General features: G+C 39.5%; 1 protein-coding gene across 1 annotated transcript; it reads left to right on the forward strand.

The window, feature by feature from the left end:
- Nucleotides 1-14845: 14845 nt before the first annotated feature.
- On the forward strand, nucleotides 14846-16823 carry LOC137587461 (transcription factor hamlet-like; the record flags this gene model as incomplete). The annotated part of the gene is given in 5 exon segments (XM_068303888.1): nucleotides 14846-15253; nucleotides 15256-15735; nucleotides 15802-16246; nucleotides 16337-16455; nucleotides 16524-16823. Coding segments are annotated over 5 exon segments (1752 nt in total), but the record flags the coding sequence as incomplete, so codon positions are not given.
- Nucleotides 16824-17274: the final 451 nt, after the last annotated feature.

Below are 17274 nucleotides of genomic sequence, written 5' to 3' on the forward strand. Positions count from 1 at the left end.
AGTACCAGGAAGACCGTTATATCAATTCAAAGTTATGCCTTTCGGCCTTTGTGATGCCACATCTACTATGAGTCGTCTAATGGATGAAGTAGTCCCTGCTGACCTTCGCCATTGTGTATTTTGCTATTTAGATGATCTGTGTAAGAATTGCGGAGCAATTTCGGAAAGCTAATCTGTCCATTAACATAGAGAAAAGTCAGTTTTGTGTCGCAAGCATTAGTTATTTAGGATATGTAATAGACAGTAAAGGTATCTGCACCGATCCGTCAAAGATTGAATGTATTAAAAATTGGCCACCACCTAGGAATTTGAAACAAACTAGAGGATTTCTTGGAGTTTGCGGTTGGTATCGTTGTTTTATACCGAATTTTGTCGATCTCACTTATCCTGTAACGGAACTGTTGTCAACAAAAAGAAATTTTGTTTGGACTCCGGATGCTCAAGCTTCTATGAATAAGTTGAAGGATCTATTAACTTCTGCCCCTATTCTACAAAACCCGGACTTTAATAAGAAATTCTTCTTACATTGTGATGCCAGCGATTATGGTATTGGCGCTGTACTTGTCCAATTATCAGACGCAGAGGAAGAGAAGCCTATTGCTTTCATGTCTAAAAAGTTAAGTCGTGCCCAACGCAATTATAGTGTTACTGAACGCGAATGTTTAGCCGTTATACTGGCTATAGAAAAATTTAGGTGTTATTTGGAATTGCAAGAATTTGAAGTAGTGACTGATCACTCTAGTTTATGGCTAATGCGTCAACAAAATGTTTCTGGGAGATTAGCTCGATGGATTTTTCGCTTACAACAATTTAAGTTTAATATGTCGCATAGGAAAGGAAATGAACACTTGATTCCTGACGCGTTATCAAGGTTGCCCAACCTTTCGATAGAGGCAGTAGAAATGGGTCCGATTATAGATCTGGACTCTGAAGCATTTTTGGACGATAGTTATATGTATCTGTAGAAGAAAATCACTGAAAATCCAGACAAATTCCCAGATATCAAAATTGTAAATAAACATTTGTATATTCACACCGAACATGCCAATGGAGATTCTTATCAAGAGAAGCTTTCTTGGAAACTATGGGTACCGGATAAACTCAAAATTGATGTTCTAAAATAAACTCACGATAGCCATACCTCTTCACATTCAGGTATGCAGAAAACTATTGACAAGATACGTAGAACTCTTTTTTGGCCTGGTATGGTAAAGGATGTGCGTGACCATATTCGTCAATGTGACACTTGCAAGGAGTCCAAAGCACCAAATTATACGCTTAGACCACCTATGGGACAGCATATTCCAACTTGTAGACCTTTTCAACGTCTGTATATCGATTTACTTGGTCCTTACCCTCGTAGCAAAAATGGATTTGTCGGTTTATTAATTGTTCTTCACCATTTCAGTAAGTATCATTGGTTACAACCTCTGAAAAAGTTTCGCACGGAGGATATACAAGAATTTTTGTTAAAACAGATATTTCATTGTTTTGGAGTACCGGAAATCATCGAAGTGATAATGGTGTTACTGAACTAGGCATAAAACAGAACTCTCAGAACTTCAATGCTAAATTAGCCCCTAAGTTCATAAAATGTCAAATCAAAAAGAAGCTCGGAAACTGCTTTTACTTACTTCACTTACTTTCACTCGTTGCAGAGGACGGACGTGTTTTTTTTGCGCTTATCAATTTTTATTTTTTTCTCGCGATTAAATACTTTTACAAATTTCTTAAATTCATTATCGGTTTAATTAATAATAATTTCAACATCCGAATTTTATTTTCATTTCGTGAATTCTTGCTGTCGCTTTTGTTTAAATTTAAATAAAATCAAAACTTACAACAATACTTGCATTAGCGGTGTTGTTGTTTTGCTTATCTCTTTTGCGTTTGTGTCTTTACCGTTTTAACTAACTCTCGCGCTCTTGCGTACAAATTGTTGTTGCATGTGTTCAATTTGACGCGCTCTCCCGCTCTTTCCTATTCTTGATTGATTTGCGCTCTCGTCTTTTGCCTACCCGCGACTTTGTGATACGTGTTTTTGTTTTTGTGCTTTCATCTCTTTTTATTCTCTAGTTGTGAAGGCTTACTCTGCACATTAACCCTTGTGTCAGAACTGGTCAGTATATTCTTATACATAGAATTTTAACCCTTAGAATTTTTATTTTTTATTTTTTGTATTTCCTTTTTTTAATTAAATTAAACTTTTTGATAAAATGGTGGTCTGCTCAAAAAATAATTGCATAGTTGCCACTAATGCGGTTGACTCCCATGATTATATTCTGTGTTGGTTGTGTGACAATGCGGTTCACGTTAAGTGTGCAGGTTACACAGGCAGAATCAAGGAGTCTATTGCTAAAGGTGGTGGCTTAAAATATGGATGTGATGCTTGCCGAGAGGTCGAGAATGAGATGCGCTCTTTCATGAGGCGGACTAGAGATAGTTTTGACACTTTAAGGGCAGGTTTTAATAAACTCCAAGCGGAGTTTACTGCGGTGGAGACTCAGTTCAGAAGTTTATCGCTTATGAATGAGTCTCCGAAACGTAAAAGGACCAGTCCTTGGGGTGTTTCTGCATCTGTAGACCCGCCAGCGTCTCTTATCGTCCCCGACCGGTCTCATGCACCGTCCACTCCTAATGTACAGCAATTGATTTCGTTTAAGAGCCCGGTTGTGAATGCTATTAGTAAGGAATTACCGGTATCACCTGGGAATGATCTCTTAAAAACGATGCCTATTGTAGTGTCCGATGTGTCCGGGCAATTACCCATTCCAATGGAAATTGCCGTTAGTTCTAAAAGTATCGAGGGCCCCGTAAACAAGTTGACTGCTGCAGTGGGTGACTTGTCCAACGTTACTGCTGCGGCTGACGCTTCGGGACCGCGGCCTCTCGTTGGCATACCACCAAAGAAACATATATTTGTTTCTAGGCTAGACCCTGTTGTCACATCTGATGATGTAATAGCCTATATTCGGAAGAAAGTTAACGTCTCGAATATTGCGGTGGAGAAGTTTAAATTTTCCTACTCTCGGGACATTTCGTCCTTTAAAATCAGTGTTTCGGCCAATATCTTCGACACTATATGTCGAGAAGATTTTGGGCCAAAACATATACTAGTTAAGGAATATACTGAAAAAGAAAAATCGGAAACCGATTCGCTTGCCAACAACAACAACTAATACCATTCCTGCCACATCAGCATCTGCTGGTGTGTCAAAAAACTAGCTTCGTCCCTTAACCTGGGTTACCAGAACGTTAGAGGGCTGAAATCTAAACTTTCTAATCTATATGTAGATAGTCTTTCTTTTGAACATAACATTCTAGCTTTTACAGAGACGTGGCTAAAACCTGATATTACTGATGCATCGGTTTTTTCCACAAACTTTTCTATATTCAGACGTGACCGGATTTCTCGTATAGGTGGTGGCGTTCTGATAGCTGTTGATGCTGCTTTATCATCTGAAATGATTCAATTTTCTAGTACCCAGGAGATTGAGTTTGTCGGTGTTAAAGTAAATTTTAAATCTTTTAATGCTTTCATTACTTGTTCCTATATTCCACCATTGTCAGACATGGTGGTATATTTAAATCATTTAGAGGCAATTCAGTTTGTCTCCTCTTTAGTTTCCAGTCAAGACTTGCTCATAGTTGTAGGTGATTTTAATTTACCCGCTTTAGCATGGTCACTAACAGATGAATCTACCACGTTGCTGCCCTCTTTGTCACATGACTTTATTGATGGCCTTCTAGGCTTATCTTTATCCCAAGTCAATCCCGTCTTAAATTCTAATAGAAAATCGTTAGATCTTATTTTTGTATTGGATTCTTCTTATTGTGAGGTTTCTAGGATCGAACCATTTGTTCTTCCAGAAGACTAATTTCATCCTACATTAAATTTAAAAATTGATTTGCCCTTGCTTTCACGATTACTTGGTTTAAATGAGTTACCTCTAACTAGGTGCTTTCGTAAGACTGACTTTGCCAGCCTTAATGAAAACATTGCTACTACCGATTGGTCTTATCTGTACAATTGTAGAGATATGAACTCAGCTGTTCGTTTTTTCTATGATATTTAATTGGATTCTTCTTATTGTGAGGTTTCTAGGATCGAACCATTTGTTCTTCCAGAAGACTAATTTCATCCTACATTAAATTTAAAAATTGATTTGCCCTTGCTTTCACGATTACTTGGTTTAAATGAGTTACCTCTAACTAGGTGCTTTCGTAAGACTGACTTTGCCAGCCTTAATGAAAACATTGCTACTACCGATTGGTCTTATCTGTACAATTGTAGAGATATGAACTCAGCTGTTCGTTTTTTTCTATGATACTCTGAATTCACTCTTTGATATTTGTGTGCCTCTTGGTAGGCTGGAGCGGCTTAACAAACCTCCCTGGTTCTCTCGTGAGTTATCCAATTTGAAAAATGTGAAGACACGATATTATAAGAAGTTTCAAAAAACACGTCGTTCATCAGATTATGCTCTGTATACAGTCGCTCGTTCAAAATTCATGATGCTTAATACACAATGCTATAAGAATTATCTTCAGCGGTGTAGGCTTCAGTTTTCTTCTGACCCTAAACAATTTTATAACTTTGTTAATTCTAAACGTAAGACCTCTGTGCACCCATCTTTTTTGTCTTTTCAAAATAAAAAAGCAAGCACTGATCAGGCAATTGCCGATATGTTTGCGAGTTTTTTCAAAACAACTTATTCCTCAACGGAATATCGAGCAAGTCCGTATCCTTATCATTTAAAAAAGGCTAATTGCATTTTCAATCCAGTGATTGATGAAAGTTCTATTCTTAGCGAACTTAAATTAGTTAAACCTGTTTATTCTCCGGGGCCAGATGGTCTTCCTGGATGCGTACTCAGGTTCTGTGCAAATGCATTATGTAAACCCATTTTAAAATTGTTTCTGCTGTCTGTCGAATCTTCCTCTTTTCCATCTATTTGGAAGGAGTCGTATATCATTCCTCTGCATAAAAATGGCAAAAAGTCCGAAGCCTCTAACTATAGGGGTATCTCAAAATTGTCCGCTATTCCGAAAGCTTTTGAGAAAATTATAACTTCTCAATTGCAACATTTTTGCAGCTCTATTATTTCGCCATCCCAACATGGGTTTGTGAAACGTAGATCTACAACCACTAACCTTTTAGAATTTACATCAGTAATTATCAAGGGGTTTAAAAATGGTAAACAAACTGATGTAATATATACTGACTTTAGCAAAGCCTTTGATTCCGTTAATCATACCCTATTACTTTCTAAGCTGAGCGACATTGGGTTTCCACCCCTTTTCCTTTCTTGGGTTCGTGAATATTTAACAAATAGAAAACAGAAGGTACTTTTTAAGTCTTCTTTTTTCCGCTTCCATTCCTGTGACTTCTGGTGTACCTCAAGGTAGTCATCTTGGCCCTCTGCTCTTCACACTATTCATTAACGATCTTCCATCAGTCATTGTTCATTCGCGTGTGCTTATGTATGCTGACGATGTCAAGATTTGTCTTACTCATAAAGATACAGATTCATTTAGTCGGCTACAAGCTGATCTTAAAAACTTTCAATCCTGGTGCCAGTTTAATCTACTAAATCTTAACACTACCAAATGTAAGGTAATGACTTTTTTCCGTAACTCTCCCCAACTGGTCACTTATTTTCTAAACAATAGCCCTTTAGAACGTTTAAATAATATAAATGATTTGGGCGTACTTATGGACCATAAGTTAAATTTTAACACCCACATTTCCACCACGGTCGCAAAGGCCATGAGTGTCCTGGGTTTCATTAAAAGATGGTCAAAAGAATTTGATGACCCCTATACAACTAAAGTTCTTTTTACTTCGCTTGTCCGTCCTATTTTAGAGTATGGATCTTGCATTTGGTCACCTCAATATGAGTAGCACCAGATTAGACTTGAATCCGTTCAAAAGCAGTTTTTGCTATTTGCTCTTCGTGGCTTAAGCTGGGATCGCAATGTCAATTTGCCTTCGTATTCTAGTAGACTTCTCTTGATTAACCTTCCGTCCCTAACTAACCGTAGAATTATGCTTGGTGTCATTTTTATGCACAAGCTCCTAATTGGTGATATCGACTCGCCTGAGTTATTAGCTCAGGTGAATCTGTCGGTACCATGTAGACGGAGTAGACATCCTTTGATACCTTTATCCCTTAGTCGTTGTTCTTCTAACTATGCTATGCATGAACCTTTTAGGGTCCTCTGCTCTGATTACAACCTTCTATTCCCTGTAATCAGCTCAGAGTTTTCTATTAATATGCTTACAACATCTATCCTATCCCATTTAGTTAATAGATAGTTATAGTATTATTTGTTTGTCTGTTTTTTCTATTGTGTATTTGTCCACGCGATTCGTGCCGTGCGTTATACGGCTGCACCCCTCGGTCGGTCGGGTGGGAGGTGGGCAGTTATCTGCTTGGGCTCGCGCGTAACAGGCTATGTCCTGGTGTCGTAGGGGCCACTTGAACGTACTGCGCATAGTATCGTCAACGTCCGCTAATAATTTGTTAGAAAATATGCAAGGTAGAGAAGTAGGAACCTTTCACGCCAAGGATATAAGAAACTAATTCCCACAAATATGCTGCCTAACGTTGCATATTATCGGGTGGTGTAGCGTGTGCTAGTTTAAGCTTTCAAATTTTTAAACTTAACGACTTTACGCGCCACTTTGCCAATAGCGATCAATCAATAAATAACAAAATTGGTATCGATCGATCAATAAACGCATAATATGGGGATAGCGATAAATGATCTATCGTTTTTCTTGAGGTGGCAACGCGCTTCATTTTTTTTTGCTAGGCTTCATTTTCATTTTGAATTCTGAGGAGAAAAGTGTGGAAAAGAAAAAACTGTAGCCCAAATCTTTGGTTATAAATCAGAGCAGGTATGTAGGTTAATTAGAATTTTTACCCCGCCGCCATCTGCATCTTACTCTATATCCTAGATTGGAAACCTTACTTTTTCTGGCCAATATTCCTGATAGCTTTCGTTTGGGAGGATTATTTTCTGGAAAACCGGCGAGTTTTCAAATACCCATTTCTGGTGCCGGAGCACGTGCATCCGAATTTTCGGTTGTCGTTGCCTTTTGGAATTGGCATTCGGACATTGAAAAGACACCGCCAACTAACCACCGGCAGTGCCAAAACGTTTCTAAGTTAAGGCTTACGGTGCGGCCAAAGTGTCTCATTTCCCGAAAGGTGTCCTAACCTTCGGTGAACCGGATTTTTTGTACGGCAAGTTTTTAAAGGCAGTGGCCTACCTATCCTTCTGCCGTTGCTGACCCAGACAAAGTTTGTCTTTTAGTCAAATTCCATGTGACCACCTCGAAAGCTCCTACAAATTTTTTTTTGAAATTAACCTCGTTTTGAACGAAATCTTTAAGTCCCGATATTTTCATTTCTGATCTTATTTTTATATTTCAAGTCGTAATCAAGTTAACAAAAAAAATATTGAATCACTTAAAGTCTCGTTAAGGTTATAATTCAAGTCGAGAGTAACGTAAAATAGAGTAAATGTAAAAGCAAAGTGAGTGAACGAAGTTTAATGGTGGTCATAAAGCGCGAAAAAGAAATCATCATATAAACACCCTCCCACAGTGCATCGATGGAAGGCCTTTCAGCGAATAAACTATGGGGTAAGTGCCTAGTGTATTAATCAGTATCAATTCGGCGACTTTCAACCAAGTTTTTGGAACTATGGAGTATGGTAGTCAATTGATACTCTGATTTGTTCATGTAATTTCTGTTTCAGCGTTTTGTGATCAACCAAATAATTAAATTAAATTAAAAAAAAATTGATTTCCGTAAATAATGTTTGACTTGAAGAGCAATCAAAAGCAATGAGTGAATTTGTGCGACTTGAAAATTTAAAATAACTTTAAAGAATTTAAAAAACAAAAAAATAGAAAAGATAAAAAGAGAACTTGAAATAAGATGAATAATTACAAGAAAAAATGTTAACTTGATTCATTTGATATTCCCTCTACATTTTTTTTTATTCCATAATCCTCTACAATAATCAATAATGTGCATCTAGTAAGCTCTCTCTCGTACTACTAGTTTTAGTCCCTATTATTCAATAGTTTAATTTACTTTGAGTTCCATTGTTTTGCAAGTCTGAAAGTTCGGAATCTCAAAATGTTGAGTCATACCAGACCAGTTGTTTAAAATTAGTCTGTAAATATTTCTTTAAAATTTATTGTGTACAACAAGAAATGCTTCTATCTGAAATTATAATGAATTTGAATATGATTGCTTAAGCTTTATAATTAATTTTCCTAGTGACATGAGTACATGAGTTGATATCGATCAGTTTTTTTTTGGGAATCTTTACAAATGCCAATAAAGATTCATGGTTGCGAGGGTATAGAACTGACAAGGTCCATCTACATCTTGACCTCAGTAACCACTAGCTGGTGAACAAAACGATACACCTTCATTTCTTTTTTTTTTTTTATTAACATGAATTCCTTACTGTTTTCGTAAGTATTTTCTGCCAGTCATTTGATTTTCATTTAAAGTTAGTTTCAGTAGAGATCCTAATAAAATTAAATTTTATAATTAAAGGTAGAGATTTAGCAAACAACCCCCCCCACTCCGCAAGAGCTACGGAACCAGAGGATCTCGATCTGCTGCAATTCACCTACCGGCTTCTTTTGGTTATCGATAGATTTATTGTCGCTGTGATAGGAGAACCGATTATATAAAAATTCTCGCGCGCAACGAGAAACCGAATAGGAAGTTTACATGTTAGTGTACTTTTGACATTTGTATAAATATATGTATATGTATGTGGTCTCATAAACTAGCTTTCGGTTTTGGCTGTTGAGCTTTTGAGTTTGTTTTTATACCCTAGAAATAATACAGGATATGTTAATTTATGGCACATTTTAGAGTAAAATAAACAATGCTTGTTCGTAAATGTCACTTTGGTTTAATTTAATCTACTCAAAGCAGAAAACCAAAAACAATTTATTACAAATTGCCAATTATTTTCTGTGTGAAGGTACGACAAGAGAGTATCCAACTTTCGTATCTATTATAGTTAGCCTTACAATCTGGTTTCGAATTGTTGTGGTCATGGGCCAATTGCAGGGAGGGTGGAGTTAGAGTTTCTGCTCGTTGGCCACAAGTCAATGGGTTGAATGCAATCAACGATAAATGCAAATGGCAAAATGATCACAAAGAAATTGTTAAAATATTTCTGCATACTTGTTAATGTTTGACAAATGGTCAAAGTTTGGCAAGTGCTTGTCATTGCCAAAGAAAATCGAAAGTCCATACAAATGACCAACTGACTGAGAGAGGAGTTACTAAATGAGCAAACCAAATGGGAAATGCAATGTTTCCTTGCTTACTATAAATACATTTTATTATTCATCATGAGGCAGCATCTTTTATATGGTTATAAATCTGTTTTATTGTAGAAAATTGACAGGCATAAAGAGAGAAAGAGAGAGAGAGACTTTACATGTTCCTTTCCCAAAGAAAACTGTCACTCCATGGCCCCAAGTTGTCAATATCATGGTCTTTCTCTCTCTTTGTGTCTCTCTTAAACTGTGAAACGTAAGAGAACGTAAGTTCTTACGTTAAGCCAAGTCTCAAACTGGTTGATCGCACCCGCCATTCAGTTGGCTTTCCCCAGACAGTGGAAATCTTTGCGAGCTCCGCACAAGACGTCGCGACGGCTACTGGCTATTTTTATATATTTCTTAGCCGCCATTCATGGTAATTGGCCGGAAGTGTAGTGTGGATATGCAGCTATTGACAAAAGGAAGTCCACCGAAGTGGAGTAAAGTGAAGTGAAGTGAACGGGTTTCGCTTGCTTTTCGGCCAGTGCAGCATTTTCAACAAGCCATATCCGAAAAAAAATACGCCGACTGCAATTCCAATTTCGAAACGAAACAAAACGAAAGTCAGATAAAGAAGGTGACCAAACAAAAAGTTCTCTTCAATCTGCACTCCTCACGCTAATTAGCAACTCCTCAAGGAATTTGTGTCTACCAACTCAAAAGGTAAATTGAGTTGTATTAAGTTCCGTTTGATAGGTGTCCATCATTTATTATACTTATGATGCTCATCATTTTCAGTTGAATTAATTTCTGCACAAATATAAATAAGTTATAGCATTTTGTTTTAGTTTCTATGACTCGGAGAAGGTAAACAACAAGACCAAAACAAAAGAGCAACCAAAGCAACCAATTGTTAACATTTCACTCGACGGGTACGTTAAAAGTGGTTTGGTTTGGGCTCAAAAGGTTTTTAGGTATTTTTATTTCTTTCTTTCTCTCTTGCCACCAACAGTCTTGTTGACTGTTAGGTGGGCCCGGCGCGATCGAAAAGACAGCTTATTAAGAAAGCTCTGTATAATTAAATGTATACAGATGCAGGGTTATGTAAGACCCCTCCTCCTGTTACTTAAAAAAAAATAAATAAACAGCTGGCCTACCCCAATGGAATAAGAGAACTGAAACTGACCAACCGATCAACCGCAAAATTATGAAAATGATACAAGAGCAATGCAGTGTATTGAACAGACCTCCAATTGAGTTTTACAGACTATTAGTTGTGAAACTGTTACTCTGGGCTGAATGAGGGGGGCGGGGAGCTGCCACTGAGCCATGGAAATGTGGTTAGTAGTGCAGCAGCAGCAGCAGCCGATGGAGCTTAGTGAAATGTTCCGTCCTCGGTTTGAATATATAATCACAAGTACCCAACTCATTTGCGTTTTACCCACTCGCACTTTCCCTTTTATCAAGGCATAAGTGTCTGCAAAATCATCAACTCTGAATGCAGGAGGTGAAGCAACTTTCATAGCCAGCTTTTTGAATAAATGCACTCACACTCGTGAGGCAACATTCGCAGATGGCATATCCAGGCCATTAAAGCGATATTTGCTGACTACATAGTCAAGTCGGAGTAGTCCTCCCTCCAAGTCAAGTTCGTGTCAAAAATGTTTTTACGCTCTCTTGAGGCTGAGAATTTAATTTGCTTCTTTTTTGTATGTTTGGACTGGAGAGTAAAGTGTAATTGAACAAATTTGTCCCATCTTCCCATCTTCCGTTTTCGACAAACAAGTTAAGGCGATTGCATAATTTGTGAGTTTAAAACAATTTAATTTGTGTTTACAGCATAAATTTAATGGCTTAAATGCCTGCACACGATGTTGATTTGACTTTCTAAAAACAAAAGCGAAAAGTGAATAATAGCGGCAAATACATACCTACAAATGTTGCATAAAACTATATTTGGTTGTGCCCCAAGAAAAAATAACAACAAAAAAGTTCAACAACACGCATACAAATCATTCAATTTGAGTGGAAAACGGCGACGCCCCATAGAAGAAATTGAAAAAAACGAAAGCAATCATCCTAAATTGGTAACTAATTGGCGAAAATAACACTTGACGCAACCAGTGAAATTCCATTAAAACTATCTCGGCTTAAATTGTGAAATGGAAATTGAAAAAGAATTTAATTTTTGCTGTGTGTGGTCCAAAAATATAAGAATACTATTAACAAATATTTAAAGCAAATGTTTGTAGTTTTCTAAATTTTTTATTCATATTGAAAATCGATTCTAATGGCGGAAATGTTTTCAAATTTAATTTATAAACATTGGAATGCCACTTTTACTTTTACTTTTATTAATGGTAACAAAGTGCCAAAAGTTGGCCAGGAAAACAGTTCTGTAATTTTCATGATTTAAACTGGATCATATTAATATATTTTCCTCATTAAAATGGTCACGTTTCACTCTCCTTCACGGCGTGGTTGAGTCATAACTGATTCTACTATATGTAAGAGATAATCCAAGGACTGGAAAAGGGCTTTAATTGCTGTTAAATGGCCTGGTCAGCCGGGCTGCTACATGGACAAATAATAATTCTTTTTTAAATCAGCCACTTGTTAAGTGGAAAAAAAGAACTTTGGTCGCTCTCTAGTACCAGTATTCATTACTAGCACAGTCTATCACTTCACAATTGTTAGAGTAGAATCTTTTGCATGTCGACTGCCTAATGAGCCAACTGAGTCATGAGAGTTCATCTGAAGATCTTGTCATTTGGTTTGATGTCGGAGTAGATCAATCGTATGAAGAGCTACCGCCTAGCAACTGTTGATCTATGCTGCTGGCTCATGCCAAGATTGTGGGGACCCTAAACTTACCAAGTCATTAATTATTGTATCAGCTTTTGAAGCATACATAAAAAGACTTTTGATTTCTAGCAGATCAATAGCTGCGGGCGATTCAACAGCTGCCGCTAACTTTGCTTACAACAAAAAAGCAACCTCAACTTCGAGTGCTTTGCCTGATCGCACGCGCTTGCAATATGAAAATCAGGGCGTGTACTCATCCAAAACACTTAACCATTCCGTAATGAAGAAACATTGTTGCCCCTTTGATCTCCCTCATCTCTCTGGCCGCCTTGTGGTGGTGGTGGTTCATCTTTGTTTGCGCTGCATTTGAATGCCAAAGCGAAATTAAAGGGCTTGAAGCTGGAAGACTTTCCACCATTCCATTGAACGATCAAGCGATTCGTTTCGTGCGTAGCACTCCGTCATTGTCATCGACGACTTCGACATCTTCGAAAAGATGTTTTAATGGCATGTTGATTACAATCTTGTGGTCGCATTGCTCAGTTGAATCCAGAGTCGTTCGTCAGGCTTGGCTTTTTTCTTTTTTCTTCTGGCTTTTATATTTCCACCTGGGCTCCTACTCTACCTACCTCCCTCCAACCCTCTTTACTCACCTCGTTACATTTCATTACATTTCCAAATGAACGGTATTTCAATCGCACTATCCCTTCGCCTCTCCCTCGGGCGGTCTTTGCATTACAGTTAGTTTACTTAGCGCTCTGTAATTGTTTCGGTGGCATGTAAGTAGCACGCATTCAAACCACCTCCACCTCCAGCCCAGTCTTACCGCAGTGTTTTCTATCTGCATCTGGACAGCGATATAAACGGGAGCCACTCGGAGCTAAACAAATGATGATCGATCTTTTGGGGCAACTCGTATGGTTACGGTTACGGTTACTTAGTACTACAACTACCACCATTCGAGGGCATTCAAAAAAGGGCATACTTTCGCTGAGGTCCAAAAGGCATTGGGACCGACTCTGACTCAACTCTGACTCTGACAGTCTGCAGCAGAAGCGGCAGCTGTCAGCTTTGTTTGTTTTTAAACAGCAAGCTTAAAGCGTTTCAAAAGGGATTTGCCACGGATCAACAATGTTTTTTATTATTGGGTTTTGGGATTTTACATATACCAGCACTGAGAGTACTTTCAGCTTAGGCTAAGGTAAGGTACGCGATGAGGCTGCAGTTGATCCCTGAGTTGGAGAGTGGTTAAAGCATTTGAAGAAGAAAATATGTCAATGCTGTCTCGAGGTTAAGTGAAAGAACAAACCTTGGCAAAGACTTTTACAAATTGAATGGCTCTTGATGAAATTTCTGCATTAATACGTTTTAATTAAAGTTGAAGGAGAATTGTTTAGTTCATGGAGCATTAGACTGATCCTATCCATTTGCTTTTAGACTTGGCAATGGCTTCCGTGACTGTTTTACCCTTTTGGTGGTTGCCTCCCAGTAAACTAAAGAGAAAAAAATATCTCATCTTCAGACATTTGGCTTACTGCTGACGCCTTATTGTTGACCCCACGTACGATCCTAACGCCACATGGCCCAAGATTCACTTTACAAGACAATCGCATTCGCTCCCACCACCACCATTACCCAGTGCCTGCATGCCAAAACACCTACGTACACTTATTCAACTCCAACTCCAAAGACTACAACGACGACGACGACGACGATGCTGAAGCTAGCTCTTCGACTGTCTTTTGTTGTTGTCTTTTGTGGCGTTTTTCGCCTTTTTGGAGAGTAGTTGAATCTAATCCATTGGATGTAGTTATAGCACGAGCTATTCTTGTATGTCGCCGCTGCGACGCAACCGCTGCTTTTTTTTTGCTTTTGTAAAAGGCAGCGCGGGTGGAGGTTGACCGAAATCAAGTTTGAAGTGGGTACAAAAAAAAGGAAAAACTAGCAACGTTGCGTGCCTATCTACAACTACCTTCGTTCTCTTCCCAACCCCTCACACAACTACTCACCCACCGACGGGTCTAAATGAATGGCTCTATGGCTTGATCTGTCATTGCGTTAGAAAAGTAACTTTGCTGAATTACATATCATTTTATTAGGGACTGACTTTCGTTCATCACGCCGAGGGCGTTGTAGTTACCCTTTCACTAACTGATTGTCCTTGATGAGCTTCACCTCTTGTGGAACAAACTTAACCGGAACTGTTATAAACAATTCCCTTATTTCTGTTATCTATCAAAAGAAACTCAATAGGGTCAAAAAGACTATTCAAAATTTCTTAGTAGCAACAACTTTTTTGTTTTGAAAATTAACCTCCAACGATCAATCACAAGCGAGATCTGGAATCACAGGTTTTTACTTTACGATCACCTCTAGGTTTCAATAGATGGGCTCAGGCTATGACAATTGTATATCAATTGATGGTAATAATTGACGAAGGTGTCTTGTGGTGGGTGGAGGTTGCTAGGCCCAGCTCTGAGCTCTCGGTTACCTTTTGCGTAATCTCAGCTTGAGCATTGTCTAGTTGTGTGTGTGTGTGTATAGATCCGTTTAGCCAGCAGCAGCAGATGATTGATTAATTTCAGTTTCGTTTCATTGGATCTGGAACCAGATCACGATTGTTTCACACTCCCTCAAACGTAGACTCGGGCGTGCGACAAACGTTAAGCGACGACCAATCGTAACACATTGTTTCATTTTTTTCTCTGTCTCTCTCTGTGTGTTTTGCAGGTATTTTGTGACCCATCGAATTTACAGCGTCATATTCGCATCTACCACGTCGGAGCTCGCTGTCATCCGTGTCCGGAGTGCGGTAAAACATTTGGCACTTCGTCGGGCTTGAAGCAACATCAGCATATCCATTCATCGATAAAGCCCTTCGCCTGCGAGGTCTGCTTCAAGGCGTACACCCAATTCTCGAATCTGTGTCGCCACAAGCGCATGCATGCCACCTGCCGAATACAGATCAAGTGCCCAAAGTGCGGTCAGAGCTTCAATACGGTCACCTCGTTGACGAAGCACAAGAAGCATCACTTGCCAGCGCATCATCATCATCATCACCATCAGCAGCAGCAGCATCAGCAGCATGTGCCATCAACAGTTTCGGGGGAAGCCTTCAACCCAGTTCATCCCAATCGTTGGCGGACGCAGCCAGTGAATCGACATCAGCAGCTGCTGCAGCAGCCGTCGCTGCGATGACTACTCCACCGAATCCATTTCTCATGTTCCGCGCCGGAGCGCCGTTCTTTCCTGGATTTCCGACATATGTACTCTTTCCGCAGAGTCCTTTGCCGGGTGCCAATTTTCCTTTTATGTTTCCCAAGCATCCGCAATTGGACATGGGCTGCGGTATTCCGCCTTTAAGCTCACCCACTGCAGCCTATCGCCAGCAATTGCAGTTTGGCCTCAAGTTGGAGAACCGCGAGAAGGGGCAAGTCAAAAACGAACGCGAATCGAAAGTAGATGTAGCATCTATCAAATCGGAGCCACATCTGCAGGTATCCGAGGGAGAAGGGGAGGAAGAGGACTTCCATGTCGACGATGATGACGAAGCTGAAGAGGAGCAGGCGGAGCAGGAGGCGGTGAAAAATGAGAAGATCAAGGTTAAGAAAGAGGGCAAATAAAATAAAAATCTGCAAATAAAATGATAGATCTGCAATGGCTAACATAATTTTTGCTCTTTACAGAAATCCATTGATATTGTCAGCACACCACCGCCAACAGAATCCATTGCGGACACCTCGAAATCAACTGCAGAGCTTCCGCTGGATCTCTCTGTTTGCCGCAAACGTCGCAGTTCCTCAGTAGCTTCACCGTCGCTAGCCGCCTTGCGTCTTAGTCGTTCATATACCCCAGAGTTGGGTGTCGAGGCCGACGACGAGATTGGCGAGTCAGATCAGCCACCGGCGAAACTCCACAAATCGCACAGCTCCGGAGAGAGCTCAACTTCACGACAATCGTACAAGGGGACAAGTAGCCCCACGCCAAGTGGTTCACCAGGACCCACACCATCGCCATCACCGCCCACAAGTACGGGTGGTGAGATGAGTAGCTTGTCGGACAATGGACAGCCCGCGGCCGCGGCTACTGCTGCCGGCCTCTCAGCCGCCATGATCAACTCTGCCATGGCCTGTAATACGCCTATGCATCCACTTTTGATCGAAGAGATCTACAGATCACGCTCAATGGCTGGATATCAACCACGTCCGTTTCCTTTTTCAGGCCCAGCGGGCGGACGGCAAAGTATTGAGACAAAGTCATCATCTCAATCAGGCAACAACAACAACAACATCCTAAAGTTCCCCCCGTTGCCGTTTCCGCCCGAGCCATATTTTGACGATGTAGCCCCCCTCATGGATAATGGCCGCACTCCGCCAATCGATGGCTTTCCTGGTCACTTAAATCGCAGTGTCAAGCTCAAGGTGGTGCCTTCGGTGATTCACGCAGTTCGGCTGAGGCCGAATATGAGTCCTATTTCGATGATATGCGCACATTCATGAATCGTGTCTATACGCCGCCAAGTTTGGGTGGCGCTGATGGCGATACTGAGGAGTATGCCGGCAGTGATGATCAGATATCGGTATCGACACGTCGATCAGTTAATTTCGATAAGAAAGCGAATGGCAACAACAACAACAACAATAATAGCAACAGCAGCAGCAACAATATCAACAACAACAGCAATGAACTAATCGCTGTAAGCACTTGAAGGAATTACAGACGATCGTTACAATTATAGTGAATAATAATAATAATAATAATGCTAATTATAATATTAGAGAATGAGAATTCAAAAGTCAGTTCTCTCCGCGAAAAACCTTCTCCCCATATCCAACCCGAGGGGAAGAAAATTTACTTTAACTTTTACTTAAGAGTGCCTCCGAGAGGGAAATTCATTTTAGTCCTTAAGTAGTTTCCTGTTTTTCGTCACACACACACACACAAACATTATGCCTATACATACATACATATATATATATATATCCCAAAAGAAAAATGAAAAGAAAAACCTATTCTTAGTAGTAATTATGCAATCAATGGAAAAAGACGGTGAAGTATGACAAAACAAAAACAAAAAGAAAAGCAAAATGTTTCAAAAGCTGATATTATAAACAAAAACACAAAAAGAAATGCAAAAACCAAACACAACAACAACAACA

Source organism: Drosophila tropicalis, unplaced genomic scaffold (assembly GCF_018151085.1).
Source record: "Drosophila tropicalis isolate 14030-0801.00 unplaced genomic scaffold, ASM1815108v1 contig_1023, whole genome shotgun sequence".
Classification (NCBI taxonomy): domain Eukaryota; kingdom Metazoa; phylum Arthropoda; class Insecta; order Diptera; family Drosophilidae; genus Drosophila; species Drosophila tropicalis.